This window comes from Corvus cornix, chromosome 6 (genome assembly GCF_000738735.6).
Source record: "Corvus cornix cornix isolate S_Up_H32 chromosome 6, ASM73873v5, whole genome shotgun sequence".
In the NCBI taxonomy this organism is placed as follows: domain Eukaryota; kingdom Metazoa; phylum Chordata; class Aves; order Passeriformes; family Corvidae; genus Corvus; species Corvus cornix.
In genome coordinates, this window is record NC_046336.1 from 7536336 (window position 1) to 7563363 (window position 27028).

The 27028-nt window shown below is 36.3% G+C and overlaps 1 protein-coding gene across 4 annotated transcripts in view; it reads right to left on the minus strand.

The window, feature by feature from the left end:
- Nucleotides 1–27028, minus strand: part of ATRNL1 (attractin like 1) — a 440327-nt gene that overhangs the window by 361571 nt on the left and 51728 nt on the right. For all 4 annotated transcript variants that reach the window (XR_005602196.1, XM_039554022.1, XM_010412925.4 and 1 more), the window contains exons 6-10: nucleotides 23902–24076; nucleotides 22667–22754; nucleotides 10803–11058; nucleotides 4678–4861; nucleotides 584–738 (exon numbers count right to left, since the gene is read on the minus strand). Coding sequence is in view for 3 of the 4 variants with exons in the window: in XM_039554022.1 (XP_039409956.1) it covers nucleotides 584–738; nucleotides 4678–4861; nucleotides 10803–11058; nucleotides 22667–22754; nucleotides 23902–24076 (858 nt within the window). In the remaining variant the exon portion in view is untranslated. The remainder of the gene's footprint in view (nucleotides 1–583; nucleotides 739–4677; nucleotides 4862–10802; nucleotides 11059–22666; nucleotides 22755–23901; nucleotides 24077–27028) is intronic.

The following is a 27028-nucleotide window of genomic DNA, read 5'->3' on the forward strand; positions in this document are numbered from 1 at the left end:
CAGTGGCACAAGATAGGAAACAGATTATGGACTCACTAAATTCTCTCATATTTATAGCCTCCACAATCCTATAGGGAGGCTTTTCCGTAAGTGTACAGCTCAAAGGGTTGGAACCACTCCACAGAATGAAAGCTGACACCCATCTAGTCTTGTCTTATCAAACAGTTTTCCTCCAAACTGTATTCTTATCATATATTTACAAACAACAATATTTTCTGCTCTCAGCCACACTCTTGAGAAATTAAATACACCATATCCTTTTATCATCTCCTCAAGGCTCCTCATGCTTCACTCAACCTTAATACCACTTGCCATGCAGAGCCTTTTTTGAGTCTTTCTTTCTTAAAAGTGTGTTGCCAAAATACTATAAAAATATCCAGGGCCTTGAGAATGGCACGAATGCTGCTATGCCTTGTCCCACAAACCAAAATCTTTCGACAAAGTGGAACAAAAATCTGTAAAATTTATAAATCACTTGAAGGTGTTTGGGATCAAAACTTTAAAGAATCTCATCAGCTGGACTTAAGAAAGCAAAATTGTGGTATTTAAAACTCAAATGAGAAAAATACAGTACAAGACATACCTATATCGTATGCAAGAAAGTCAGCAGAGAAACACTTCGCACCATTGCTCAGGGAAGTATCATTATGAGTGTTTCCACCAAAAATGAGCATAGCTCCATTGATTAGGACAGCTGAATGAAGGTATCTTGCAAAGCCACTCTCTTTCAAAATAGTCCTACAAAACATAAGAACAAATTAATACATATTAACATGTGAAAAAAGAATTTCTAGATGAAAGCAACACAAAGCAAGGAAAAGAGTAAACTATAGCTATTACTCAGTAAATACAATGAAATTTAATCAGATTGTTTCTAGGATTATCCATTTTCTCATGGTACAACAAATATACATTTATCATTTGTTTAAAATATCACACTTCTAATTTAAAAAAAGTTTGCCAAATAATATATCTGAAATAACTTTCTAACATGTTTACATTTTTCAGAAATGATTACTGATATAGTAAATTGTAGTCAAAACTGGATGAAAACTCATTCATAGTACTAATTCATATTCTTATATATCCTTAGCCACGTTGGGTTTTTGCTCAAGCAGTGCAATAAAAAATTCTTTAGAAGGCCACAATAATCTTTAGACCATCCTACATATTGCAAAGGGAGTATTTTTTTTTTTTTTTTCCTAATTAATTGAACACTCAGACCTGGAAAATAAATGGTAGAAGTCATTCTAGGTATGATAAAAGCACTTGCACTGCTTCATAAACTTATTCAGACTGGTAAACTCAACCATAGAGAACTTCAGTGCTGAGGAAAAAAAACTGTCCTTGCACATTGAGCCTTTGATATCTCTCTTTATTCACTTTAGCCTCTGTGTGTGTGGTCTGCTTTGTGCCAGAGCAATAGCACAGCCCAACAGTAGCCAAGAGCTATCAATGCCACAGTTTGAAAGTGGCAGATGTGGGGCCAGTAGAAAGAACAGAATACAAACTTGATTCAATCCCAGCACATAAATCTTACCAAGGAAGAGAGTAACCATTTGTGGGTTTTGCCAGATGAATTAGTTAAGCAGACCAGCTGTAGACGTGTCTGTGAAGAGCTGATTAGATCACCAGTACAAAATACCACTTACATTCCCCTAATAACCTTTCATTGTCTCCGTAATCTAAGTTTACAAGTTTAGACTCTCATTTTCATTTACGTTACTACACGCTGCTCACATCTACAATTAAACTGTTTGTCATTTGTTTCCTGTAACAAACTGACTCAACAATCTTTCCTTCTGATTGAATAATACTGGGTCTCTTGAATCACTCTCATAATATTTGTTCCGTATTTTTACATCATCATCATCATGTTTGAGGGAGAGGGTTTAAAGCACATCTCATTTTTCTTATATAATGACATAAAACAATCAATAAATGAGATATTTTTAAGTGATAAGATTGCATGTTTAAACAAGTAGAAAAGAAGGCATAGACCTAAATCCTCATATTATTATTTAAATAAATTCCCCCTAGCCCTAGAAAGTAACATCAAAAGAAATATCAAAGACTAAATGAAAATAAATGAGCTTTTTTACTGCTTAAAAATGTGACAATTCCTTCAATCCACTTGCATACCCACACACGTGCTTCTGCTTTTGACCCCTTTTTTTTTTGTCCTATTAAGTGACTTGCTTTTCTCTTGTGTATTTCTGATTAACATACTTTGAAAACAGAGAACCATGTAAGTGTGGTTTTCTAACCAGAGTTTGGCTTGATACAGGATAGTTATGGTACCCGCAGATGAATGTGATATTTGGGTTCAACTCATCAGCTAGCAACACAGAAAAACAGGAATTAAATTGAAAGAGAACAAGACATTATTTTTAAGTTATTTTCAATTGGCAGTGGAGGAATTATGCTGCTATGACTTGAAAGAATGATAATATCCCAAGAACATGTTATCTGTGTCCATTCAGACTATAGATACCTTTCTGTCTTTTGCTTCTCCAGTTTTCTAGAGCCCCTACTGCCTAATTTACACTAATTGGTATACACCAGGCTCTGCCTTGATTATCCTACCTTGCAGCTGTCTACAAATAGTTGTGTTGATCACTAAAGACCTAAAGAGACATACACTGTTCTGGGAAAAACTAAGGACTCTCCTCTCCACAGCGGATATAAAAATCTCCACAAGTTCTCTTTTTTGAGCTATTCACTTTTCTACTTGTGACCCAACTGTGTTCCCCACTCCTGGTCCCTACCATAGTGGGGGGGGTTTTTTCCCTATAATCTTTGCATATTGTATGCTGAGTTTCATCCCTTGCAGTAACAGCAACTTTTCCTCAAGATTCAGCAGAACTGGAAGTTTGTTAACTTGGCCATGATTTTCACTATTCATTAGCATCACTAATGAGGGCAATCTAGAGAACTCTCCAGCACATATCAACCCCATGCAAATTCTGTGAGAGTCTCAGCATGCTGAATTCATTATTTATGCCCATATTCGTGTATCTGCAAACATTAGTCTGTGTTAACTATGCGGATGCCAAGCGCTGCACACAGCAGCACGACTCTGTAATGGTAACAGAAATACCCAGGAGCCAGCAGGTGCTTCCACTGCTTCGGGCCATTATCAAGCCCAGCTCCACATTGTGCCCCAGCTGCAGCAGCAGGGCAGTAATGCAAAGCAATGCAGGTATTGCCAACCCTGTAATTCCCCATCGTGTATTAGGAATACAGTCCACACTAGGAATTAAAATATTGCCCCCTCACATTCCAGGAAACATAAAGGTGGTTTAACTGATATTAAGAAATGAAAACCTACATGCCACTGAGTTGAACAGGTAATCAGATTTGTATATCACAACTTAGTGAAGCCTATGAGCCTCCGCCAGATCAGCCACAGAAATGGAATGAGTGCCAGAGAAAAACAGTGAGGACCAGCAAATGGCAGACATGGGCATGAGAGAGCCATCAAAGTTCCAACTCTTCCTCCTACCACACCTATCCAGTGGCACATTCAGGCTGTTACCTCATTGAGTGCTTTGAATGCTAACCATAAGGTGTCACAGATACAGTAGACAAAGATTAAAGACTGTATTACTACATGTCATTACTCCTTCCCCTGATCCCGTTTTTCAGTCCCATAGTAAAATTCACTCCCAGGGTAAATCTCACAAAACAAAGACTTGAGTTCTCTACAGGCTGCAGAGAATGCTACATTAGTATAGAGTAGACCAAAGCATTATTAGTTTTTATATGAATAATGCATAAAAATATTCCAACAATTATTATTATTTTATTGTTGAACAGATCATCAAAGGAAAAAATATCACTTTGTTCCAAAAATAAAATATAATAAGAAAGGATTAAAATTCCAGGAACTTAAAAATACACTAAAAGGAACAAAAGATTCTTGTATTAATGTTTCCAAATGCCATGAATTAATGGTATTAAAAGTCTCAGAGAAATCAAACTCATGTTTCCAACACCTGAGAGCAAGTTTTTGGGTGCTTAAAGTGAAGCCATTAGTACTCGACACAAATATTAAATCACAAGAATAAAATGTTCCAAGAAATAGTTCTTGATCTCAAATCGTCTCTAAGGTAAGAAAAAACATTCACAGTCACTTTCTAGTCATAACATACAAGTAGCCTTCAAAAGTTACAAGAAACTTGAGGAACAAGAACTGATAGAAATAGAAACACCAAGAGCATTCATAACTAAGGATTCCTACATAATACCAGAGGTTTTCTCTCTTATTTCTGATAGTTTTGTGAAAAATAACCTTCCACAGCTCTTAGAGTTTCCCAGGTATTTAAATAACAGTTGCTTAAATGTACACCAGCAGTATATTCATACCATGAGGAAACAGTACACGTGTGCTATTTCTGCACAGTGGTTGTGTCTGGAAAGGAGAACCTTTTCCTAATTTGTAGAACACGCACAAAGCTTCCTCCCTGCCATCCTTTCAATGTATAGCTCCACTAATCCACTGACTCAAGTCTAGACCCTCACCACAATTCTTCCATTTTGTTGCAGAGAACATGTTGTTCTGCAACATGCAAAGGATTTGGAGGTACCTGCATGACTTTGCTACAACCTTACTCTACACTTCCATTTTCTTCAGTAACCTGTAACTTGGTTTCCTACATTATAAACCCAACTTACCATGTCCGAGTATTAACTTCATATCTGTAAAGATCATCCACCAATCCATATTTATTGCCAGGCAATGCTTTGTATCCACCATGGACATAAATAGATTTTGTCAGTTCGTCGTAGACACTGGTATGGCCATATCCACCTTGAACAATTGCTCCTTTTGTTTCTGGTACAAGCCAAGAGTTAGACCCTTGAAGAGACATTTAAAAAAACCATAATTTTAAGGCTAATTCACAGTACCAGGAGTTTTAAGTATATAAAATAATTTCCACTGTAATTCCAAATACAGCAATAACTATTGGGATTTGTTTTAAGAAGTAGTTTTATATCAATGTATCAAAATATCTGCAATTAGATAATGTTGTCAGACTATTATCTGCTCTTCTTAATTAAATCACAAATACATCATTGTTACAGCTGCCAGGCAGTATCTCATTCTCTCTCACGTGACTTCAGCACTCACACTAAACAAACAAAAAAAAAGCCCAAAGATTTTGAAAGTATGAAATTAGGAGTTATGATTAATTCCTGCCAGAGACGGCTGATGAGAATTCAGTGCTGCAGCTCCTTCAGTTTCATTAGGAACACCTGTGCTCAGTCATGGGGAGCCTGGAGGAGCTGGCAGAGACTGAACTGCAGTGAGTTGGGAGAATCACGCAACACAAGGTAGCTCAAAGTGTGCATGGATATGGGCAGGCACTTCGGGAGTAACCATAAAATTATTGAGCTAAAATCCATTTCCAACTACTGTTTCTTAGTTGTTTAACTGCAAATATACCCATTCAGTTGCTGAACACTCACAAAAGAGTAATTTGATAGCAGCTCATTAAATTGGGGTTTAAGTCCACATTTTACATCACATGATTAGTAACTGCAAAGAGACACCAAATAAAACCAGCCACAATAGCTATTACGACTGAAGGAGAGAACACAACTGGAAAATATTTTACAATAGCAAAAAAAAAGACAGCTGTTAAGTAAGTTCTTGCTGCCTGTAGCCCCAAAATGCCTTTTTTCCCCCCTTCATCTTCCCAGATGATGATGTAAGTCACAAAAAGAGCAAGCCAGAAGGTATTTCCTGCTCAAGGCAGCCTATATATACAGAAGAGCCTGTGATGATTGGGAGTCAGTTCTACAAATGCGAAACAGAAGTAATTCCCTTCCAGCCTCTGGGAGATTATGTCAGAAGAACAGAGAGTCTGGACAAAGACACTCAAAATGGAGCAGTCTCCCAATTCTTAACCTCAATTGGCTGCCATAATAAAGTTATTTATCCAAGGCTAGCACACAACACCATACGCCCCGCTTCTTCTGAAAGTTAAATTCCATTCCAATTTTTATCTGCTATTATCTAGGTAGCTTAGATTAACTCTTTTTCCTCCAGATTCTCATGAAGAGGCTCATGATTTTCAGTTATTACTTTTACTATCATACTTCCATTAAACAGTTTCCAGGCACTGCCTCTATAAATTACATTTTTTTTCAGTAACAAGTGTTTATGGCAAGTTATAAAGTATAGACTCTGAGGAAGAATTGTGATGATTTTGTGTGTATGAATGCTGGTATTTGCGTAACACACTATTTATAGCTGACACAGAATATTTACATTATTTATGTGTAGTGTAATGTAAGTAGAATTTAATTTCAATCCCCATGTTGGATATTATCAAGCTATTAAGAAGTGCAATTCTGAACACAAATATCAAATTTGTATTGATAATACTGCACATTACATACATATTGCTTTGATAATAAATAGATTTACTTGACAAAATTTATGTAAGAGGGCTGGTGAGGAGTCAGCCTGCTGATACACCTTTCTATTCCCAACAGTATCTTCATTTATTTATCTAATGATCAGTCCTAGAGATTGGCATATATGCTTTTTCAGGGAAAAAGAACTATTTCTCCACATAAATTGACACAATGCTGTTGATAATATGCATAATAGAATATTTTGCATTTATATCTGACTGGTTCATGTAGCATTTATGGAGTATTATGATTTATGTAGCAATGGTCGTATCTGATGATCCTGAGGTCTTTTCCAACCTAAATGGGTCTATGATTCTGTGAAGCATTTAGAACACTGTCAGAGTAACACTGCATATTGCATCACTTACATGACTTGGGCAGAAATATGAAAACCTGTTCCTTCTTGAATTAAAAAATAAACATGTCCTATGAATAACTACCTAAATTTGAGAAAAGAGGTCCAGTAACATCTTTCTGAAATAAAAGTCAAAAGCAGTTTTACAGTTGCTCCTTCTGTTTCCCATTCTAAAACTTAGCTGAGTTGCCTGAATTTCAAATACTGAAATGCATACATACAGTTTTGATATCATTCACGCTTCTGCATCTTGAATATTGCATCATTCAGACAAAAACACAATCCTGTCTATATTTAAAGACATTAGTATTCACATGATCTGACTTTTTGAAGCACCTTATTGATATGAATCTTCACCTATCTTTTTTTTCAACAAAAATGCAATTTTTATTGGAGGTGTTTACATAACCCTTCTCGTACACAGAGATCCCCCTCTTTCTATCATTATATCGTAAGAAATATTTGATTGACCAAATTAGTCATGTGAAATTGCATTCTCAACAGCTTATAAAGTCAAATGCAGAAAGAGCTTCATGAACAAGCCAGAAATAAGGAAATAGGAATTTTTTTTTTTTTTTTCCAGATTTTAATTTCAAGTCTGGTACACAGTGTAAAAATAAGGAAGATACCTGATCTGTCCTTATCACAATACAACCTTCAGACAGATCAGGTAAAGAGAATAAATTGTCTAAGAAGCACCTTGGTGTGCCATCTTCATTTCATCCCAGTGACAAACTCCAAATTTTTTTAAGCAGCCAGGAAGATTATGCTAACTTTAACAAAAAAGAGGAGGCATGTTACATCATGGGGCCATTTCTTTTTACATTATTTCAAAGAAATACTTTTAATCAAAAGCAATCTATAACCCACTTCTAAGGCCAGAAAAAAAATCAATCTAAAAAACAGTGATATCCTGTTAATCCAAAGAAAGCTGTCTTGTAAAGAAATAAAATGAAATCACAGAAGACTTATTCACAAGTTTCTTAATATATAAGGAGCCTTTATAAACCTCAGCTAAAACAAAACACCATTATTATATTCACCTTGAGACTCACATTGAGATTCTTAGAAGGTTTATGAGGTATTGCTAACCTAAAGGGAAATAAATTTCCCTGGGGAGTAACCCAGAAAAGCTTTATGGTTCAAGTTAGTAAAATCATTCACATAATTCCCATATGAGGATTTACTGGTTCCTCAGAAGTCGTAAGTCTGGGCACAGCAAGAAAGGACAACAGGAAGCTCTTTTGTTCCTGCACCAACCACCTTTGGAGAAGAAATAAATTCACATGACTTTGCATGGTGAAAATCTGCCTGCAAACCCTGTCCAATTATTCCAGAATTTATTTTGATGGAAATTACTTTCTTCCCTAATCCAACTATGCCAGAGACATTTTCAGATCAGGTATACCTTTGATTGACATGTTTTATTACAAGAACTACATACCTACATGAAAAGGTATGGATTCCACCAGTATTTAAAACCTCTTCAGATATTTCTTAACCCAGACCCCATGGAAATCATGGTCACAGCAACTAAAGTAGGCTTTAGCACCAGAACTCCATGGATCAGGTTCATCAAAGAACTGGATCCTAGAGATGTCAGTCCATATGAACCAAAGGATAAACTGCCTCTATGTCTCTTTCTTTCAGTAGGCATGTGGTAAATGCTTGAAAAATAGCCTTCATTAGGACTAAAAGCCATTACTGACAACATGTAGAAACAATAATATTTCAAATTGTGCTGCTTTAAAGTAATATGTTTTTAAAGCAAGCAGAGAAAGAGAAAACTGGACTCTTATTTTTCTTTCTATAACATCAGAAGCCCTTATGTTTAAGGAATTTCCTTTCCTATTCAGATGAGTTCACAGGAATACTTCTCACTTCCTATGTCTTTTAAGTTTGGATTCTGAGCTGCTAAAGTCCTCCCAAAAAATAGCCATTCTTAATTCAAACCACCAGCTGGAATTTTATGGCTAAAAATATGTTCCTACAGCTGCAAAACTGTAGATAAATGCCATAGTCAACACAGAATTCAGGAAAATTTACCACAACATTCATTTAACTTAGAGGGGAGGGAAAGGAGGGAGATGCAATGAGGTGAAATAAAACATGAGAATTCCCTGTGGCAGCAATGGTTCAGGTACACGATGTTCTGCAAAGCACTGCAAGCCCTTCAATCCTTCATCAGATGAGGAGACTCGCTGAAGTCAAAGGTAATACCCAATATTGTTACAAGTTTCCTTTATATTTGATGCAAGTGAAGCACGTTTTCTCTAATAAACTAAATTTCTCACTAGAATATGATAAAAATATAATCTCAAAAAGGAGACATTAAAATTAGAGAATAATTGACACATAACTGACAGATTAAGTGCTTTCTCTTACTCCAAGCTTATCAAGCTTATGGTAGGAAAGGTTTGGGGTTTTTTCTTTGTTTGTTTGTGTTATATATGCTTAGCTATACTCTCTTTTATTAATCCTCCACAAACGTAGCTGTAACATTAAAAATAAAATTAAAATAAGAACAAGCTGTCCATTTCAACCGTAAGGCCATCAATAAAATCGGCCAGGCAGAAAATTTTACACTACAAATCATGTTCCCTTCTTCCTAATTAAACTAACAACAATAATAGGTGAGAATAAAATTGGTACTTCTACTCCATACTAAATTAGCAGCATGTAAAGAAGCAAATAATTTAAAGTTCAAACAGAAGAAGCAAATAATTTAAAGTTCCAACAGACATTACACTGAATGAGCATGCAGAAGCTAGAGCAACATATTGTTTTCTTCACAGAAAGAAAATCATCTCTGGTAGGTCAGAAAGGAAACAACTTTCTGAAATTAAGTTTTTCCAAAATGTGGCCTTTAATAGTTAACAAATCTTAGAATACTGTTGTGAAACATCTTTCTCAGACCAGAGTTTTGTAGTAGTTTTCATGCTGTTAAATTGGAATTTTTCAGTGTGGATAAAGCACATCATGGTGCTCTTCCTCTTACTGACATTCACTTTCAACATTGTTATATAATTTTGACACTGCCATCAGAGATAATGCCAGAGAGCATAAGAACCATCTGAGTTCTGAAGGGATTTCCCCAACCTATAAATCTGCTTAAACAGTGTTTATATAAATATACATACATGAAAAAAATTTTAACTGGAACAATTAAAAACAATTATTATCCTTTAACATGTAGGTATTACTTCGAAATTTTGTATTATGCCTTCTGCAATTGCATAAATAACTGAGAGACTCAGATAAACTCAACGTAAAAACGGAATTTTAAAAAGTAGAAGACTATAATTTTAATTAGTAGGCATATAAATATTCCTAAGAATTTATCAGATGCAGATTTTCAATATTATTCCATTGAAATAGTATCTTAGATGTACCATGCATGTGATAAAAAGATTTCTCTTGGTTTATTTAACTTTAGCATTTAAAATCACCCCTAGGAACAGCCTGCTGTTCACAAGGGGAAACCTAGACAGACATAGTAGGTTATTTACAGAAAATCAGAGTTTATTTTCAATTACTACCTCTAACAACAACATGTATATTTTTTAGAGAGAACCCAATATGTAATGATGAACTGAGTTATTACTTTTAAAAAGAACACAACAGAATGAAAATAATACACCAATATTAAAGAACTTTTAAGATAACTAAATTATTGTTGGTTTTGCTCTTCTACTCTGTGGTAAAAACAAGAAGTCTGTGTTAAAAAAAAAAAAAGTTTCATCACAAGTACCACAGTGTGGAATTCCTGGTTTCAATTTTTGTCCCATTTAGGCTACCACAACCCTGTACACAATGGAAAAAGTCATGATGCTCCAAAGACATATGAGATGCTATTGCTTAACAAGAAATCTGATGTACGTAATTGGAAGAAAAAAGGTGAGGCTTTATTTGTTTTGGAAAACACGTATTTTTCATTCTGAAAATAGGAGTGATAGTCACTTTAAAAAAACCAGCACTTTTTGTATCAGTACATGATAAAAATGATTTGAAAGGGACTTACTGATGTAGTATTCTTGCACAATGCTTGTGTAACCATATATAGAAGAATATCCAAAAATTACAATCATAACCACATCTCTGCTGTCCAGCTCTACTATGTGTGCTGAATGACCTTCCACAGCATATTGCTGGCCATGGACAAGTACTGCAGGAATTCTGGCACTCCATGTTTGACTGGGTATGTTGAAAACCCACAGTTCATCAGTGACATTGCCATTACTTGTTTCAATTTTGCCTCCATACATGTAGATGTCTTCCTGTAAAAATGGGAGGGAGGAGAAAGCAAATAACGGATTACAGAAAGATAACATCTGAACTGCATACTCCTCTGCTGAGCAATATTTCATAACTGAGCAGTCTGATTTAAATCTTCACATTTAATCTTACATTAACCAGCTCAATATCAGATACTAATCCCAGACAATGATACTTAAACTAAACCAACAATGATAAGGAGTCTATTTCTCTGAAAAATAAACCTAGCCATGAAAATGACACCAAAATGAATCTCAAAGAGATTATTTCAACCAGAAACCTTTAATTACATGGCTCTTCTAATCCATACTTCAGCATTCTGTTCTAAAAAAAGCTAAACAGAAAGGATATTATATTGTTTTATTAAGGAACAGTTCACAGAATTAAAATGTGATTTTCCACACACACGGTCTACAGGGATTTCATTCAGCACGTGCACAAGAGAGCACATTCTCTCCTACTAGCAAAGTAATTTAAGTTCTGAGAAAATTCACCAGAACGAAAAAAAAAAAGGACAATGTTCATAGAATGATCTGGATTGGAAGGTGCCTTAAAGATCATCTTGCTCCACCCCCACCACCCTGGGCAGGGACACCTTCCACTAATTCCAAGTTGCTCCAAGCCCCGCCCAACCTGGCCATGGACACTTCCAGGGATGGGGCAGCCTGTGCCAGGGCCTCATCACCCTCACACTGAAGAACTTCTTACCAGTACCTAAACCAAACCTGCCCTCACACAGTTTGAAGCCATTTCCCCTTGTCCTGCCACTCCATGCCCTTGTAAAACAACACCCTCCAGCCCTCTTGTAGCCCCTTAAGGTACAGGAAGGTGCTATAAGGTATCCCTAGAGCCTTTTGTTCTCCAGGCTGAACAACCCCAACTCCTCCAGCCTGTCCTCTTGGAAAGGTGCTTCAGACATCTGATCACCTCAGTCGCCCCTCCTCAGGACTTGTTCCAATAGTGCTTCTTATGCTGGGTGTCCCAGAGCTCGACACAGGGCTCATGAGAGCAGAGCAAAGGGGCAGAATCACCTCCCTCAGCCTGCTGGTCATGCTGCTTTTGATGCAGCCCAGGATGTGGCTGGCTCCTCTCGAGCACATTTACTAACATCAAGTCCCAAAGGGAGTAGAGTTCTTTTTAGGGAATGCAAAACAGATATTCCAGTCATCATGAACCACACACCTCAAACAGCAGTGCCATCTGTTCTGATAAGTAATGAGTGATTTACCTAAATATTGACTGAAAGCAAATCCTACTGAATTTCGCTTCATCTGGATTTGCAAGCCAAGGTATGCAAAGTCACAGAACAAATTCCAGATTGTTGGCTTCAAAGACTTGCTCAAGGACAGTTTATACTGAGTGGAAAAAACTTCCTCTGGTTCTGAGATTGATACTCAGTCTTTGCTGGGACATAACCACCCCATACACTCTGCATCCCATTTGCATGCTGCACAGTTGGCAGTTGTCTTCTGCACTCTGCAATGTAATATTCTGGGGCTTCAATCACCCTAAACTCAGCCTTACGAGGTTTAAATTAAAAAAAGAAAAAAAAAAAAGGGAACTGCAGATTTAGCAGATTTGGCAAAGTTTGACTTGGCATGAAATACTCAGAAAAAGAGGCTGGAAGATAAGGAAACTACCTAAGAAGTTTCTGCATCAATCATGCAGAAGTTTCAGACACTGTACAAGGAGCTGATGGATCTACAGAGAAATGTAAATTTCAGGTTATTATCATTGTCATTATACACATCAAGAAAGACAAACTCTTGACTCTCTATGAATGGGCAGGCATGGCAAATCCAGGTGATTAGTAGAATGACAAGTCTTTTCAGTCCAGCAAAACAAAGGCTTTAGAAGGTTATAATGCTGTCCCATACACCTGTGGTTGATGGTAAGAAACAGAGGCCAGAACAGTAAAAGACTCCTCATTACTCAGAGGGATTAGTCAGCAAATGATTGACCAAACTGTCCAACATGTCTTCAACAGTACCCTTGAAATTTCTGCAAAATTTTCAACTATTTTTTTCATTTGAGGCAGGAAAACATTTCTTGACTTGGACTTTAAATCATTCCTATGCAGGGATGTTGGAACCCTGGGTTCAGAGAATTTCAGCCTTTCAGTGCTGACAGACAATGATCCTCAAAAGCACACTGCATTTGACCTGAGGCCTTGGGAAAGGCTTCCCAAATTGTGTGATAACACTGAGGTTGTTGCTGTGTAATTAAGGTTACGTCACTGGGTGGAATATGTAGAGATATAGAAAATTTAGGTTTCTGGGATATATGTAACAAGATGAAGGATTTGGGGTGTGGATTAGTTCTTCTTCTTTCCTCCTTCTTCTTCACAAATCTGGGTGTTCAGGTATTGTTCTGGTAGGGGTTCAAAAAACCCGCAGTGAGGAACATGAATGTTTAGTTATTGGATTATAAGTAAAAATAAATCAGTTGGCATTCCATAATTGGATAGATTGGGCTTTAAAAGATCTTGGAAGTTAGAACTCAGGGGCCATTTTCACCTTGTCAACTTAGAGGCACACTCTGTGCAGCTGAAATATAGATAAGACATAAAAAAACCCCAAAAATATAAAAAATCAAAGGCCAAAGAAAAGCCTGGCGTCTCCTACGTTTCAATCCGAACTCTGAGTAAAAGAACTCAGGAAACAGAGGCAAAGAAGAAGAGAAGAAACAAGACAGAGAAAATGAATACAGGGATCCTCTGTGCTATGCTGTTTGAGCAAAAGATGTTCACAGAAGGAATTTGTAGTAGGATTAGGGAGATATGTATCTGAACCCATTTTTTTCCTAGGAGATAAAACATTTCAAAAAGCTTGGTAAAGACCCACAAAAACTGAAGAAGGACGTGCACTGATCCACAGGAATGGCTTGAACAAATATTCTTCTTTAAAGGATCCTATATGGCTCATTCCTTACAATACCACATAGATCTCCAAAGTCAAATCAGCATCACTAAAATTGTAAACAAGCAATTTTCAAATGCTGATTACTGACTATGGCATAGAGAGCTAATTAGGGAGCTGCAGGGGCTGTACAACAGTATTTGAAAAAAAATATTTCTGACGCTGAGGAAAGACAATTTAAAAAAAAAAAAAAAAAGTGACCTAAAGATCTGCATGAACTTTGAAATGATTTCTCAGACAGCTGACAGTAGGAAAGTCCTCCTCACAGTTCTGCTTAAATGATTCAAAGTTCAGATAAAAGAACACTTCTGTGAGGAGCAATTTTTGGGTGACACAGCAGATCCTGTATACAAAAATATTCACAGAGAAAAAGACAAGAAGGTCATGACAACTGCTTTATCAGCCACAAAAACAGATTTAACTAAGCTTTGCTAAGGGCTATTTCTGAGATTAAGAAGCTCCTAGTGCTGGTGAAAAACACTTTAAAAACACTCTAAGTGATGATCAGCTGAACACAGAGAAAAACAGGCTGAGAGACCAAAGCGAGTAGAAGAAATACAGAATTGAAATTAAAAACTGTTACATGCATACTTTTACAGGGCAAAACCCAACATCCTGAGCACATAAAGATAGACATTTATTTGGAAATCCTAATCAGGAAGGGATTGTAGGAATCACATGAGTACAGATGGTCCTAAGCAGCATTAATATTGTGATAGAAAAGAAGGACCCTCCCCCTTATAAAATTATACTACCTTTAGAAATTACTTGCATACTAAATACAAATCAAGGTATATGCTAAAGGTGAGGCTTTCTGGCAGACACAATACATAAGATACAGTGTTTAAAGTGTGCTAGTACACAAACACTGCTGACCTTTACCTGAATTAAGCATAGTAGATATTTGTTTATAAGAAAGCCAAGCAAACAGGGTTGCAAAGTAAAATAAAATATTTTTTTAAAGGCAACTAAAAACATAAAATTGAGAGTCTTTGTGAAATTAGTCCAAAAAAAGTGTGAACAATCTGGCCCAGATGAAAGATCTTAAAACTCTATTCCTCAGTCTAGAGAAGAGAGAAGGCCAAGAGGCAGACATTTCCACGGAGGAGATAACAAAACAGGCAGAAAAGCACCAAAAAGATACAAGGCCTCCAACACATTCCTATTTTAAAGTTTTGATAGCAGGTACCAAAAGCAACACCTTCAATCACAATGTGAGATAGTAAAGTTGAGCATTTACTCAATAAATTAACCTTTACCTAATATACTAGATATATTGCATGGTATAAATAACATTATCTAAGAAGTTAAGGAACCTTGAAAGACCTTGAGGTTTTTAAGTCAAAATTTCACGTAAATATTACTATATGCACATTGAAGTGTAGAAAAGTGCACTGTTTATTAAACTTCAGAATTAGTTCCTGCTCAGTAGGGGAATTCCAGCAAAAGGAGAAATTTCTTCCTGTAAACAGAGCAGGTCGACAGCTCGCTCAATCATGACGTTCCCACCTACAGATTCCATCAGTTGGTTTCCTGGCAGGTGTTCAAGTCCAAGCCAACAAAACAGCCAGTGCAGCTTCTGTTTGCTTCAATGGAACCAAAACTTTTCAATAAATGTTTCCATTTTCTCAAATTGCATTTTTTCCCTGAAAAAACTACTTCAGTGGGAAATTTTGATGAACGATAATGATAAAGAAAGATGACAAAAGGTATATGATCTGTAAATATTTGAGTGTGCATATTGGACAGAGAGGATGACAGCAGAAGGCAGGAATGATAAGACCAAAGCCAGGATTTGAATAAAACAGTTAAATCACATTTTTCAAGAGAAGAAGAAAACATTCATTTGATCTAGGATTTCTCTTACAGAGTAATGATTGACATACACATTTTTGACTGGACAAAATAAGACCAAGAGAATAACTCAAATATAGGAGGAAAAAGTAAACTGTCACAATTTGAATGTTGGAAGGATCAATACAGTTTACAGCAGTAAAATTCCCCTTAATTTCTTCATCTTATTAATACCATTATCATCTTTGGAGAAGATGTTTGTTAAATAACCAAGTAATTTTAATGAAATTAAATGCCTGGTGGGAGAAGCTGAAAGAGAGGGAGCCAAATTCTTCCCAAGGTAATCCAGCAAAGAAACCAGACATGATGGGCACAATGTGGATTACAAGAAATTCAATTTAAATATAAGAATAAACATTTCTCTTTTTTTTCATTGAGAATGGTCAAGACTGGAATAGGTTGCTCAAAGGCCTTTGACAGAGGAGCATTTTCCTGTGAGGAAAAATGAAACAGCTCAAGGAGGATATTTTAAAAGATCACCAAAAGACCAGGAGCACCCACTTGTCAAGTCCCAACCAACAGACTGTACACCAGACCAGAGTAACCCTTCTACACACTTCAAATTGATTCCTGAACAAACAGACAGCCAAAATAATTTATTTCATTGACCTTGGACATGTTCTTTTCCCTACACCTTATCTCAGTGTTAATATTGATTTTATATTTGATATAAATACAGTAATTCAAGACTTCTAAAACTTATCATATTTTTATTCCTTAGGCTTTACAATTTTTCTTTTTTCCTAAAGGAACAATACTTAGCTGCTCAGGCTGTACCTTGGAATGACACACTCTTATGCAAATCCTCCCTGCATTCCAAAAGAATCTTATCTCGTAGATACCACTAAAAAAAGTGGAAAAAAAACGGCAACAAAGGGGTAATTTATAATCCCTTTCTAATGAATTGGCAGGAAGTTAATCACATTAAAATAATCACATAATTTTTCATTTTGTGTTTCTTAAATATATCATGGCTACACAGACAAGTTTATCACTCAGAAATGAGTTTTCTGCCTTAATTCTTATATAAATCTAAACTGTTCTTGAAGAATTGGACAAAGAAATGCTACTCACAAACTACATGAACAGTCATTCTCTATTTTCTTGAAACAACATCATCAATATTCTTTCTCCCCTAGACTGTATCAACACACTGGTATAGAAATTAACTTTATATAAACTAACAGGACTTTAACATTTACTAGGATTTTTGTTCTCCATGCTTTTACCTGAATTTTCAAAAAGTTTAGTCAAATCTGTATGTCATTAAAGAAATTCTCAATTTTTTTTTCCAAGCAAAATATAAGTCTCACAAAATGTCATCTGGCAGTAACTCATCCACCACAAGCCTGTTTTTGCATTCAACATTTGTCACCTGGTTTAGGACTGTCTAATACCCCCTCTTCCATTTCCCAAAGTGTTATCTCCTTTAATATGGTTAACAGTATCAAGAACATTTTCTGTGTTATATCAAAACTTAAAAATAATTACATTTCTACTTGATCCAGTAATCCTCCCATTAGACCAGGTCTGACAGACTGGAAAGCAGTCTATTTAACTCTTCTTCCTGAAGCCTGACTTATTAATTCTTAGCTTACTGTGGGACTATATTCTCTCTGAATAAGAACCCAAATAAGTCACACGAGAGGAACATTTTAACTTAAGTTCCCAATAGGAGCAAATTCAAGGTCAAGACAATACTGCACCACATTGTATGTCAGGAGGTCAACCTAAAGAGTGCTGTCACTTTATTTCTTCATTATTTGCAGTTTTCCAATGGCTGCTAGGTTTAGTTAAAGGTATTAATTAAGGTGACCTTACTTGGACTTCACTTTCAAACCAATTGGAATATAACATTGAAACAAGGAATGAAATATATTACACTTCTACATAAAGAACTGATCTCTTGACGAATTAGGGCCACTTAATTGAAGGGACCTCTGAATAGGCTTTTCTCCAGACTACATGCAAAATGTGTATGGCAGCTCATCTCACCTACTCCTCACACTTTTGAGGTCTGCAAATCAGACTTAGAGAGCAAGTTGTGCATAAGATATAATTCAAAGTCACAGAACAATAAACCTACAGAAATTGTTGGTACAACCTACTAATAGCTGCTAATAGAATAGTCAGAAAATACTTTTACATTCCTAGTGCTATTCAAATTATTCTCCAACAGCCAACTAAACTAGGCAATAAAAGAATAGCAATAAACCAACTGGTGAAAGATTTTATCATGTTCATATTGAAGTAGGAAAAGTTTTGACTCTTTTTTGCTTTGTTAACGCTAGCTTTTGATGAGTCTAATAAAAATACCAGAAGATATATACAGACTCAACATCAATACCAATTAATTTGTAAAAGGAATCAAAACAATTATCCTTTTTTAATAATGTTTTAAAAGTGGAAGTAACATTCATAAAACTCAAATGAGTTAAATTAAATTTGACTGTGTATAAAACAGTCTGTATACTGTAAAATATCTTTATGGTTACTACTACATCAGCTTGCCTGTTTAATTTCTATTGCCAATCTCAAAGGAAAAAACTTCAAAGCACAGCCATCCTTCCACTGTCTTGGGACCAGCAGCAACAGTTCAATTACGAGGCCAAATTCAACCAATTTTAGTGATACTACCAAAAACTGACTGAGTAAAGTGCCAGCACTGACCACATACACACCTTGCAAGCAACTGCCTTTCTCCTTAATTCCAGGGACCTAGTACTTACAATTAACTCTTTAACTCCCTCCCTAGTGACTGTTTTTCCAAGCTGTATGTACCTACTCTAAAATCCTCACAAGTCATTTCCTTCAGTTTCTTTGTAAGCCTACTTCATATGTAAATTATTTCAAAGGATGTTGATATTTTCAGTATCAAGGTGCCAGGAGCTACAGACAATTTCTAAGATGCAGTAGAACCACTTGCTAACAGAGATAGACAGCACCTTTCCAATAACCAGCCCGAGGAAGCACTGAAGGTAACAGTACCCAACAGTTTAGTTGGTCTTAAAGCAAGTGCTCTTTTATACTCTCTCCTCTACAAATACATAAAATGTCTTAAGCATTTGTTATAACTATACATCAGTGGGAGTCTTCTGATCTTTTTTTCTTCAGAATAAAGAAGAACAGTACTTCAGTTCTTACTAAAGAAGCTTTCTGAGGGAAATGGGCACAGTAACTTACTTCATTCTCCAGAGTCAGTCACACAGCTGCAATTTACCTTGCACCACAATCGGGCAGCGCTGGCTCTGCGCTCTCACTCCAGCCTAGCACTAGGCTTTAAAATCTCAGGAGCTCACATCAGAAACTTAATCTAATTTCTTCTCTGTGGATATTTTTTCTCTCTCAACCATAAAGGAAACATTACATAATTACTAGGACAGAGCTGAAAACACAGCTCGAAGCTGCCATCTCTAGGTACTATGTTCTACTGCTCTTCACTCTTAATGCTTTTTTCTGTTTTTTTTCAAGAGACTGGAGATATGAAAGGAAAAATATCAGAACTTTATCCTAACAAGTTAATGTAAGAACTCATTGCAGAAGGATGTACTTTTTCCCCTTGAAATTTCTTTGCCTTGGATATCAGCTCATTTTGTCCCATGTAAGTTTTGACATTTGACATAATCACTAGTACAAGCAGCATAGTAGTTAATTATTTCACATAAATTCATTATTATTGAATCGTAATTGCTAATTAACGTATGTCTTCAACAACAGCTACAGCTTCTTCACTATACCTTTACTTGCAGCTTTCATTATTATTAGCATGAGTTGTACTTCTTCACTGAGATCCAAAGAGATGTCTGAATTAACACAGGTCTACCACATTTAATATTTGCTGGTGAAAGCATTTCTAAAGCGGTTACTCTTTAGTCTGGAATGTCTCAAGAAAATATTAACACCATCGAATAAAAATGTTAAATTATATCTAAGCCTTTATTCTGAACTGCTAAATGATACATTATTCAAATGCTTCTTGACTAAAAAGTCCACATTCTACAAGAACTGTAATAATCAAACATACTGGTCAAAAAGATCTGACCTTTTAAAGAACAGGTAATACATTAATAATGAATCAGGGAACTGACAGGAGGAAAGCCCTGAGTTGATGTTAGGGCATGCACAAAATCTAGTTTGTATTACTACTGAAAACATCTCTACAATATTCACCATGCCACACACAGATGCAACATCTCTGTAAGAACAACAGATGCCAGGAAAACAAGACAAAACAAAGTACCAGCTCATGCCTTCAATTCCTCTGAACTTTCAGGAAGCACTCACTATATAAAAAAAGACCAAACATAAAAATAAACTAAAATGTACAACTACAAGGGTAAAATCTTTAGTGAAAACATGAAGACATTCTAAGGCATTGTAAGACATTTTGCTCAGAATGCACGAACACTTCCTATTTAAAAAGAAAACCAAAACTTCCCATCCCAAATAACAAAATAAATAAAATTTAACTTAACAGAAGGATAATGGAGACTTAGAAGAAAAAGTAGAGTTCAAAACAAAGAAACTCCAGAAGATTAAAACAGAGACACACACAAAGGCAAGCCATGAAACACCTAAATGAGATACCTACAAAATTTAAAGTACTAATACATCATTTTTCAAATGCATTAGCAATACATCTAACTAGATACTTTGCAGTGCCAACAAAGTACCTGAAGGAGTGCTGAGGTCTGAAGGAGTATTCTGAGAAGTGAAAGCCATAACAATAAAATGAGGTTAACTTTCCCACATGGGTTTTCCATGGTAGACTTTACAGGTATTTCCATAGCAAAAATTAAAAACAGAAAGTTATAATAGAAAAAAAAAAAAACCAAACCTGGCAAAGTCCCTGGAATCAGTTCTGAAGGAATTAAACAGTTAACCCCTCTCTGTAGTATGTAAATTCCTGCTTAAAAATGTGTTCATACCAAAAGACTGATAAGGGAGAGGCAGAAAGGACAGAATTCAGTGAGTGAAACAGACAAACAGATGAAGAAAAATTCTGTGAATCTTTGAAAAGAGAAGTTATATCTTGCAAATAAAGCATTGGCTATTTCTGAAGAAATTAAAGGTCCAGATGATACATTTACCTGAAATTTCCAAAAGATGCTTGATAATATTCCTCATGCCCTAAAGGAACTAAGATGTTCTGGAACAAGGAAAGCAGTTAACACAAGGCTAATTAAGTCTAAAAAGTAAAGTTTGGGGGGAAAAAAATAGTCACTTCTTAAATGAACAAAGGTCATTCATTAGTGGTGTCCTACAGGCATCTTCAACTGGGATTTGCTTATTCAATACACTAAAAAACAAGCTGGCAGAGGGATGAGTGGAAAAACAGCAATACCTTTTGACTATACTATGTTAATCAAAATAGCTGAGACAATGGTCAAAAGCAAGTAATTGCAGAACAAATCTCCTAATACTGCATGTGCAATACAAGAAAAAATGAAAAGGTAAATAAATGTTCACACGTATAAGGATGAAAAGACGCTTCTGCGTAAAAAACAATTTAAAGTCTGAGCATATCGGGATGGATTTTGAATTGCCTAGAATGAGATCTTGAGGTTGTAACAGTTCCGGGAAAACACCAATTCAAAGCTAAGAGCAGATTTTCAAAAAAGCTAGAATACCCTAAAGAATTAATAGGAACAAATTAGACCCTTAATTCCCAGTGACATCAATCTCTGAGGTAAGAACATACTAAAGACTGTGATTCCTCCTTTCTCAGAAGGGATATAACAGAATTAGAAGAAGTAAAGGCAATGGCACAATGTTATCCAAGGTATGAAATATCTTCCTTATAGAGGATTATTAAAAATACAAAGCATTTTCAGTGTGAAAAAGAAATGGTAGAGGATGTGATGGCCTTACAGAAAATCATGAGTAGTATGAGAAAATAAATGGAGACTAAGAAGTGGGGATTATCAAAATTAAACCAACTATACCAGTTTCTGAAAAGGTTTTATTTCTTAAAAAATATTCTGGAATTCTTGGGCACAAGATGATGTCAATGTTAACATAAATATATGGTCTAAAAATTGAAAAAATAAAAATAAATAAATAACATGGATTCATATTTTTCCACAAAAATACCATCCTATTTTAGGAAATCCCAGCTGCAAAGTAGGACAGTATTCTGAGGAAGCTTCTGTAAGTTCCTGTCATTTTATCTTATATTCTTCCCTAGGCATTCACTGTTACCCATTATTCAAGAGGTGTTACCAGGCGAGATGAACACTGGTCTGACTTGATACAATCCTTTTTGTCCTTCCCTGCTGGGGTTGCTTTATGCAAACAAATGAAAATTTGCGATACAAATTCTGTATTTCTCTGTCACAGTTAACAAGTCTGTCATCCTCTGTAGCTTGTCTCACCGATAGATCCCTCAGGCATATGTTGGAGCCTTCTCTCCAGTCCTGACTCCTTGTGCTCTTGGCTGGATTCCCTGAACACTTTCCAGACTTGGGCCATCACTTGCCATGGGCCTGCCAAAGGACCCAAGTCTGCTACTTGGCTCTGCCTGCAGGGTTCAGCCCGTGGGGATGGTGCCTGGTGAGCAAGAGCACTGCCCACAACCCCAGTTTTATCTCACACACACCCCTGCCTTTTATTGGCGGGTTTAGCTCGGAAGGTTTCTGGTCAGCAAAGTGACTGAGAACTATTGCATAATCTCTGTTCCAAAAACCATGCAGAACACCTAAGTACTGAAGAAAACATTAATACAAAATACTTAGAAATTAAATTATCCTCAAAAGTCTCTGTTCATGGTGACTCATTTTAAGATCACTAACAGCACACACAAAGCAATTCATTACACAGAACACTGAAGAGTCCAAACCTGATACAAAGCAAGAGTGTGTCCATATCTCTGGAGCGGCCCTTTGGATACAGGTACTACATTCCATATACTGCTTTCCAAATTGTAGCTAGAGGAGAAATAGAAAAGGAAACATTTTCAACCTGCAGAGGAAATAGAGGGGCTTGTACGTTCAAACTAACTCCTGTTCGGCAAACTTGATCAGTCCCTGTTTACCTGACATGGGAATTTGTTAGCAGCAATAACTTCACTGCCGTTACTTTGAACTATTGCAACAGTGCGCTAACTTGTGATAATGCACTAAACATTCCTCAAGCAAAATAGGAGCAGCTCTTTAAGGGACCCATCAAAAATCTCAGAAAATAGGAGTCATTAACAAAAATCACAAGACTTGATCTGTTATCAGCCATGTAAAGAACCGCACCCCACTACACTGCTCATGCCACATGCTTTTGCACTACTTTGAAGATTTACTGTTGGGCACATTCTTAACTACATGGTTGATTTTAATTTCCATTATATTTTAATTAATTAATCAACACACACCATTAGATAAGAGAGGTAAAAAAATAAACAACAAAGGTAGAAAAATCCAGAAGATGACAGGATTTGTTTGGATGATTGCAAACACGTGGAAGAAAGCAACAGGTAGACAACAACAGGAGAAGTAAACATGCTAATAATATGCTAATAAATATATCCTAACACTTGCATTTGCCACATTTAGGGACTCTACATATAAAATTACCACCCAAATCAACCCAGGTACTATTTACAGCTGCTTCAACTTCGTTTTCAATAGGTGGTCAAATACACACACACACAAACTGCCACAAGTACAAAAAAGTGGAATACAGGTGACCTGCCTGACCCTTACTGGCATGGCACCAGCAGGCAAAGTGCAAGCCCTAAATACAAGTCCCCTGTATTCATAAATTAACATCAATAATACACATGGCTTTCAAAATGTACTGTGTGGATACATCAGCAGTGAATTTCACCACAAACCTCCTTATGTTTTGCAGGTTTTTGCAAAACTGAGGTACATATTAATATCACATACAGTTTGAAATTGCCCATATTTTCACTTTCTATAATCATAAGAAAATTACAAGCACAAAATAAGACCATTAATAAAAAATCTAAAAGAGATATAAACCTTTCAGCTAAATTAGAAGATGGAAGCTCCCTCCCTGGTAGGACCTGTCTTCCCTAAGCCCCATCAGAAAGGATGTGACAAAGGAGAAATCACTTACTTCAACACCATTTGGAAGGAACTGTAGTTAAAGGTGTATCCACCAATCACCCACATGAACTTCCCATGTAGGATGGCTTTGTGGGAAGCACGGCCCACAGAGGGGCTGAAGGGCTTCACGTTGGGCAGAACCCAGTAAGACTCCGTGGAAGGGACGTTCAAAGAACAATCTGGACCTGTTTTGTAAACAAATGTGCAATTTGTACAATCTGTTAGATGGGGACGTTAAAGCCAGTAAAGCAGAAACAGGGGAGGCTTAATTACTGATGTCAGGATTGCTCATTCTGATAAAATATGGTGTACACTTTTATGTTTAACAGATGCTCAATGAAAAAATTGACAACAGGGGATGGCAGTCTAATTGAAAGCATTAGATTAGCTCAAATAATAATTCATTTCTGCATTCTTCTCAGAAAACAGACTGTATGAGTCACAAATTGACAGAAAGGCACAAAGCATCACATTTTTAAATGACCTGTCATTAGGTCTAAAACTTTTAGCACTTTATGTTACCTCTGGACAAAACACAACTAGATATTATTTTTTTGTCAGATAAGGAAAAGCCAGTAAAAATGTATAATTTTTTTACTTCTAGGACTATTACAATCACAAACAGAAAAATGTATTTTTTTATTTGTTCTGTAATAACAAAAACGTGATTTCTTCATCATCTGTTTATGCTCTAGATCTTATTTAAAACCTGAATATATATACATATGTGACTGAATAAAACAATACACAAAATTCAACACAGTTAAACTGAAAACTAAGGTACATTTTAAGATCATCTCAGGATAGCTCATACCAATATTACATCACCACTCAGCAATAGTCAAAATAAGGAATCATGTCAGAAAAGAGAATACTGTTATCCCACTGCATAAATCTGTGGGTTTTGTAACCTTAGAAAACTGTGCCCTACTGAAAAAGAAGAGATTAGTGCTGGAGACTGTTTACAGGAGAGTAATAAGGATGTTCCAATTACAGAAACCACTGAATTCCTTTGAACTGGTGACTTTTGCACTTGGAAAAAAGAAAACTTGGAAGTGAATGATAAATGTCTGTAAAATAAGTGATAAAGAGAGGGTGGATATAAAGAGTCCACAGCCTCTCGGAATATAAAGAGCTGAGGTTTATGAAACACAGCTTGAAGAAGCCATGTACAAAGCAAACAAGAGGAGACAGTTCTTCATGCAAAAAAGTATCAGATCTCTTTAGCAAGGATACTCCCCTGGCAAAGGATGCTCTGGATACAGAGATTTACATGTGTCAAGAGAGACCAGACATAGTGTTAGAAGACAGAGCTGCTGAAGCTTACTAAGCTAAATAAGTAATGTACATCAAGTTTATAATAATTTTAAAACATTATCTTGGGGGAATGGGAGCGCAGGGAGATCATGTTTTTCCAATGTTTATTGTCATTTTGGGGGCAACTTGCTACAGTTACTTCCCATACACAACAACCAGGCATCCAAACTGTACATAACCAGCTGTCAGCTTCTCCTGGTACACTACAGAAGAATGATGGCCACTTGTATCCAAATTACCTTCCATTCACTAAACGATGGAGACACTCAATTCCCATAGTTCATTATACCTTCTACTCGGAAAAGATTAATGGTATTTGAATGAGGTCTAATGAGAGTATGAACAATTCAGAATATTATTTCTTAAGCATTAATAATTGATACTGTAATAGAGTTGTAACCTCAGCAAAATCATTATTTGGTAGATCACTGGAGGAAACCCTTAATTTGAATATAAAAGGGCTTTAAAATAAACAATTGATTAAGAATTCTTTGATCAGGGAAGGGCTTAAAATTATGGAAACGGCGCCTGCAGGTCAGAAAGAGAAGCCGCATCTCCGCCGCCGTCACCGCGAGCCTTCGGGCACTGGGATGCCGCGGCCAGCAGTGACCCCTGGTGGCGAGTGGCGAGCAAAGCCGGAATTCCTGCGGCACACCCAGACCGAGCTACCTGGCACCGACTGCAGTAGGATCAACGCGGGAAAACCGCCTAACACTAAGTCAAGAACGCAAAAATCTTAACCAGATCAGTGATGGAAAGAATGACACAGACAACCCTCTTGCAGCCTCCGTGCTTGTCAAAACGGAATGACAAGAAAGGTGAGAGAGAAAGCAGAAATGCCACGTGTGTCATAGAGTCATAGAAAGCCTCGGGTTGGAGGGAGCCTTAAAGATCATTCAGCTCCAACCCCGCTGCCACGGGCAACGCCGTACCACGTTATGTATCAATCGGTACAAATATTGAATATATAGCTGCAAAAATGCAAAACAGTAGAATAATACTGGCCTCTACCAAAACATCATTTAAAAAGCAAATTCTTTTGTATGGCTATTACTTTATAAAAACAAGGTAAATGTAGGACTTCTATAAATATCATGTATAGATTTTCCTACTTGAATACATATACCATTATTTCAGAAAAAATACATATTCTCTTCAGAAACATCACATTCACTAAATATGTGCCTTCTGTGCAACAAAGAGCACTACAGCTGCAGAACAAAGATAATGAAAAATATGTTTTCTTACGTTTTATGCAAATATGATTTTTCTCCATTCATTTAAAATTGAATTTCTTTCTTATCTTCCTAAAGTGTCAGTCAATCCACTGGGGGGGAGGGGGAAGGGAAGGTTTTAAAAACAGCAAACAACTTTATAAACCTGAACTGGAAGTCAATTACATTATCCTCTAAGGTAGGAAAAAATTCTATAGGTTTAAAAAAGTGATTTATTCCCATCACACAAGAGAAAGAATCTAATTTCTATTTATTGAGGAGTTTCATGAAAAGTCAAAGTAACAATCTGTTCCAGTAGTTTAAGTCATAAGATCAATTTCCACCTAATGACTAAACATCATCTACTGTCTTCAAACCAAATCTTTTCCTTTGGGATCACAGGAGAAAAAACAGAAGTATTGATGTGTTGAATATAAATTTCACAGTGCTCTTCATACAATCTACTCAAAGCGATTTTTAAAGTATTTGTTGTTTATTCTGGTTTTGTTTGTCTGATCATTTGAGTTGAGAATTATTACTTTAACACGATTTTTCAACCACTGCAACTCAGTGGTTGAAACCAGTCCTATAGTCAGATCAGTTGTG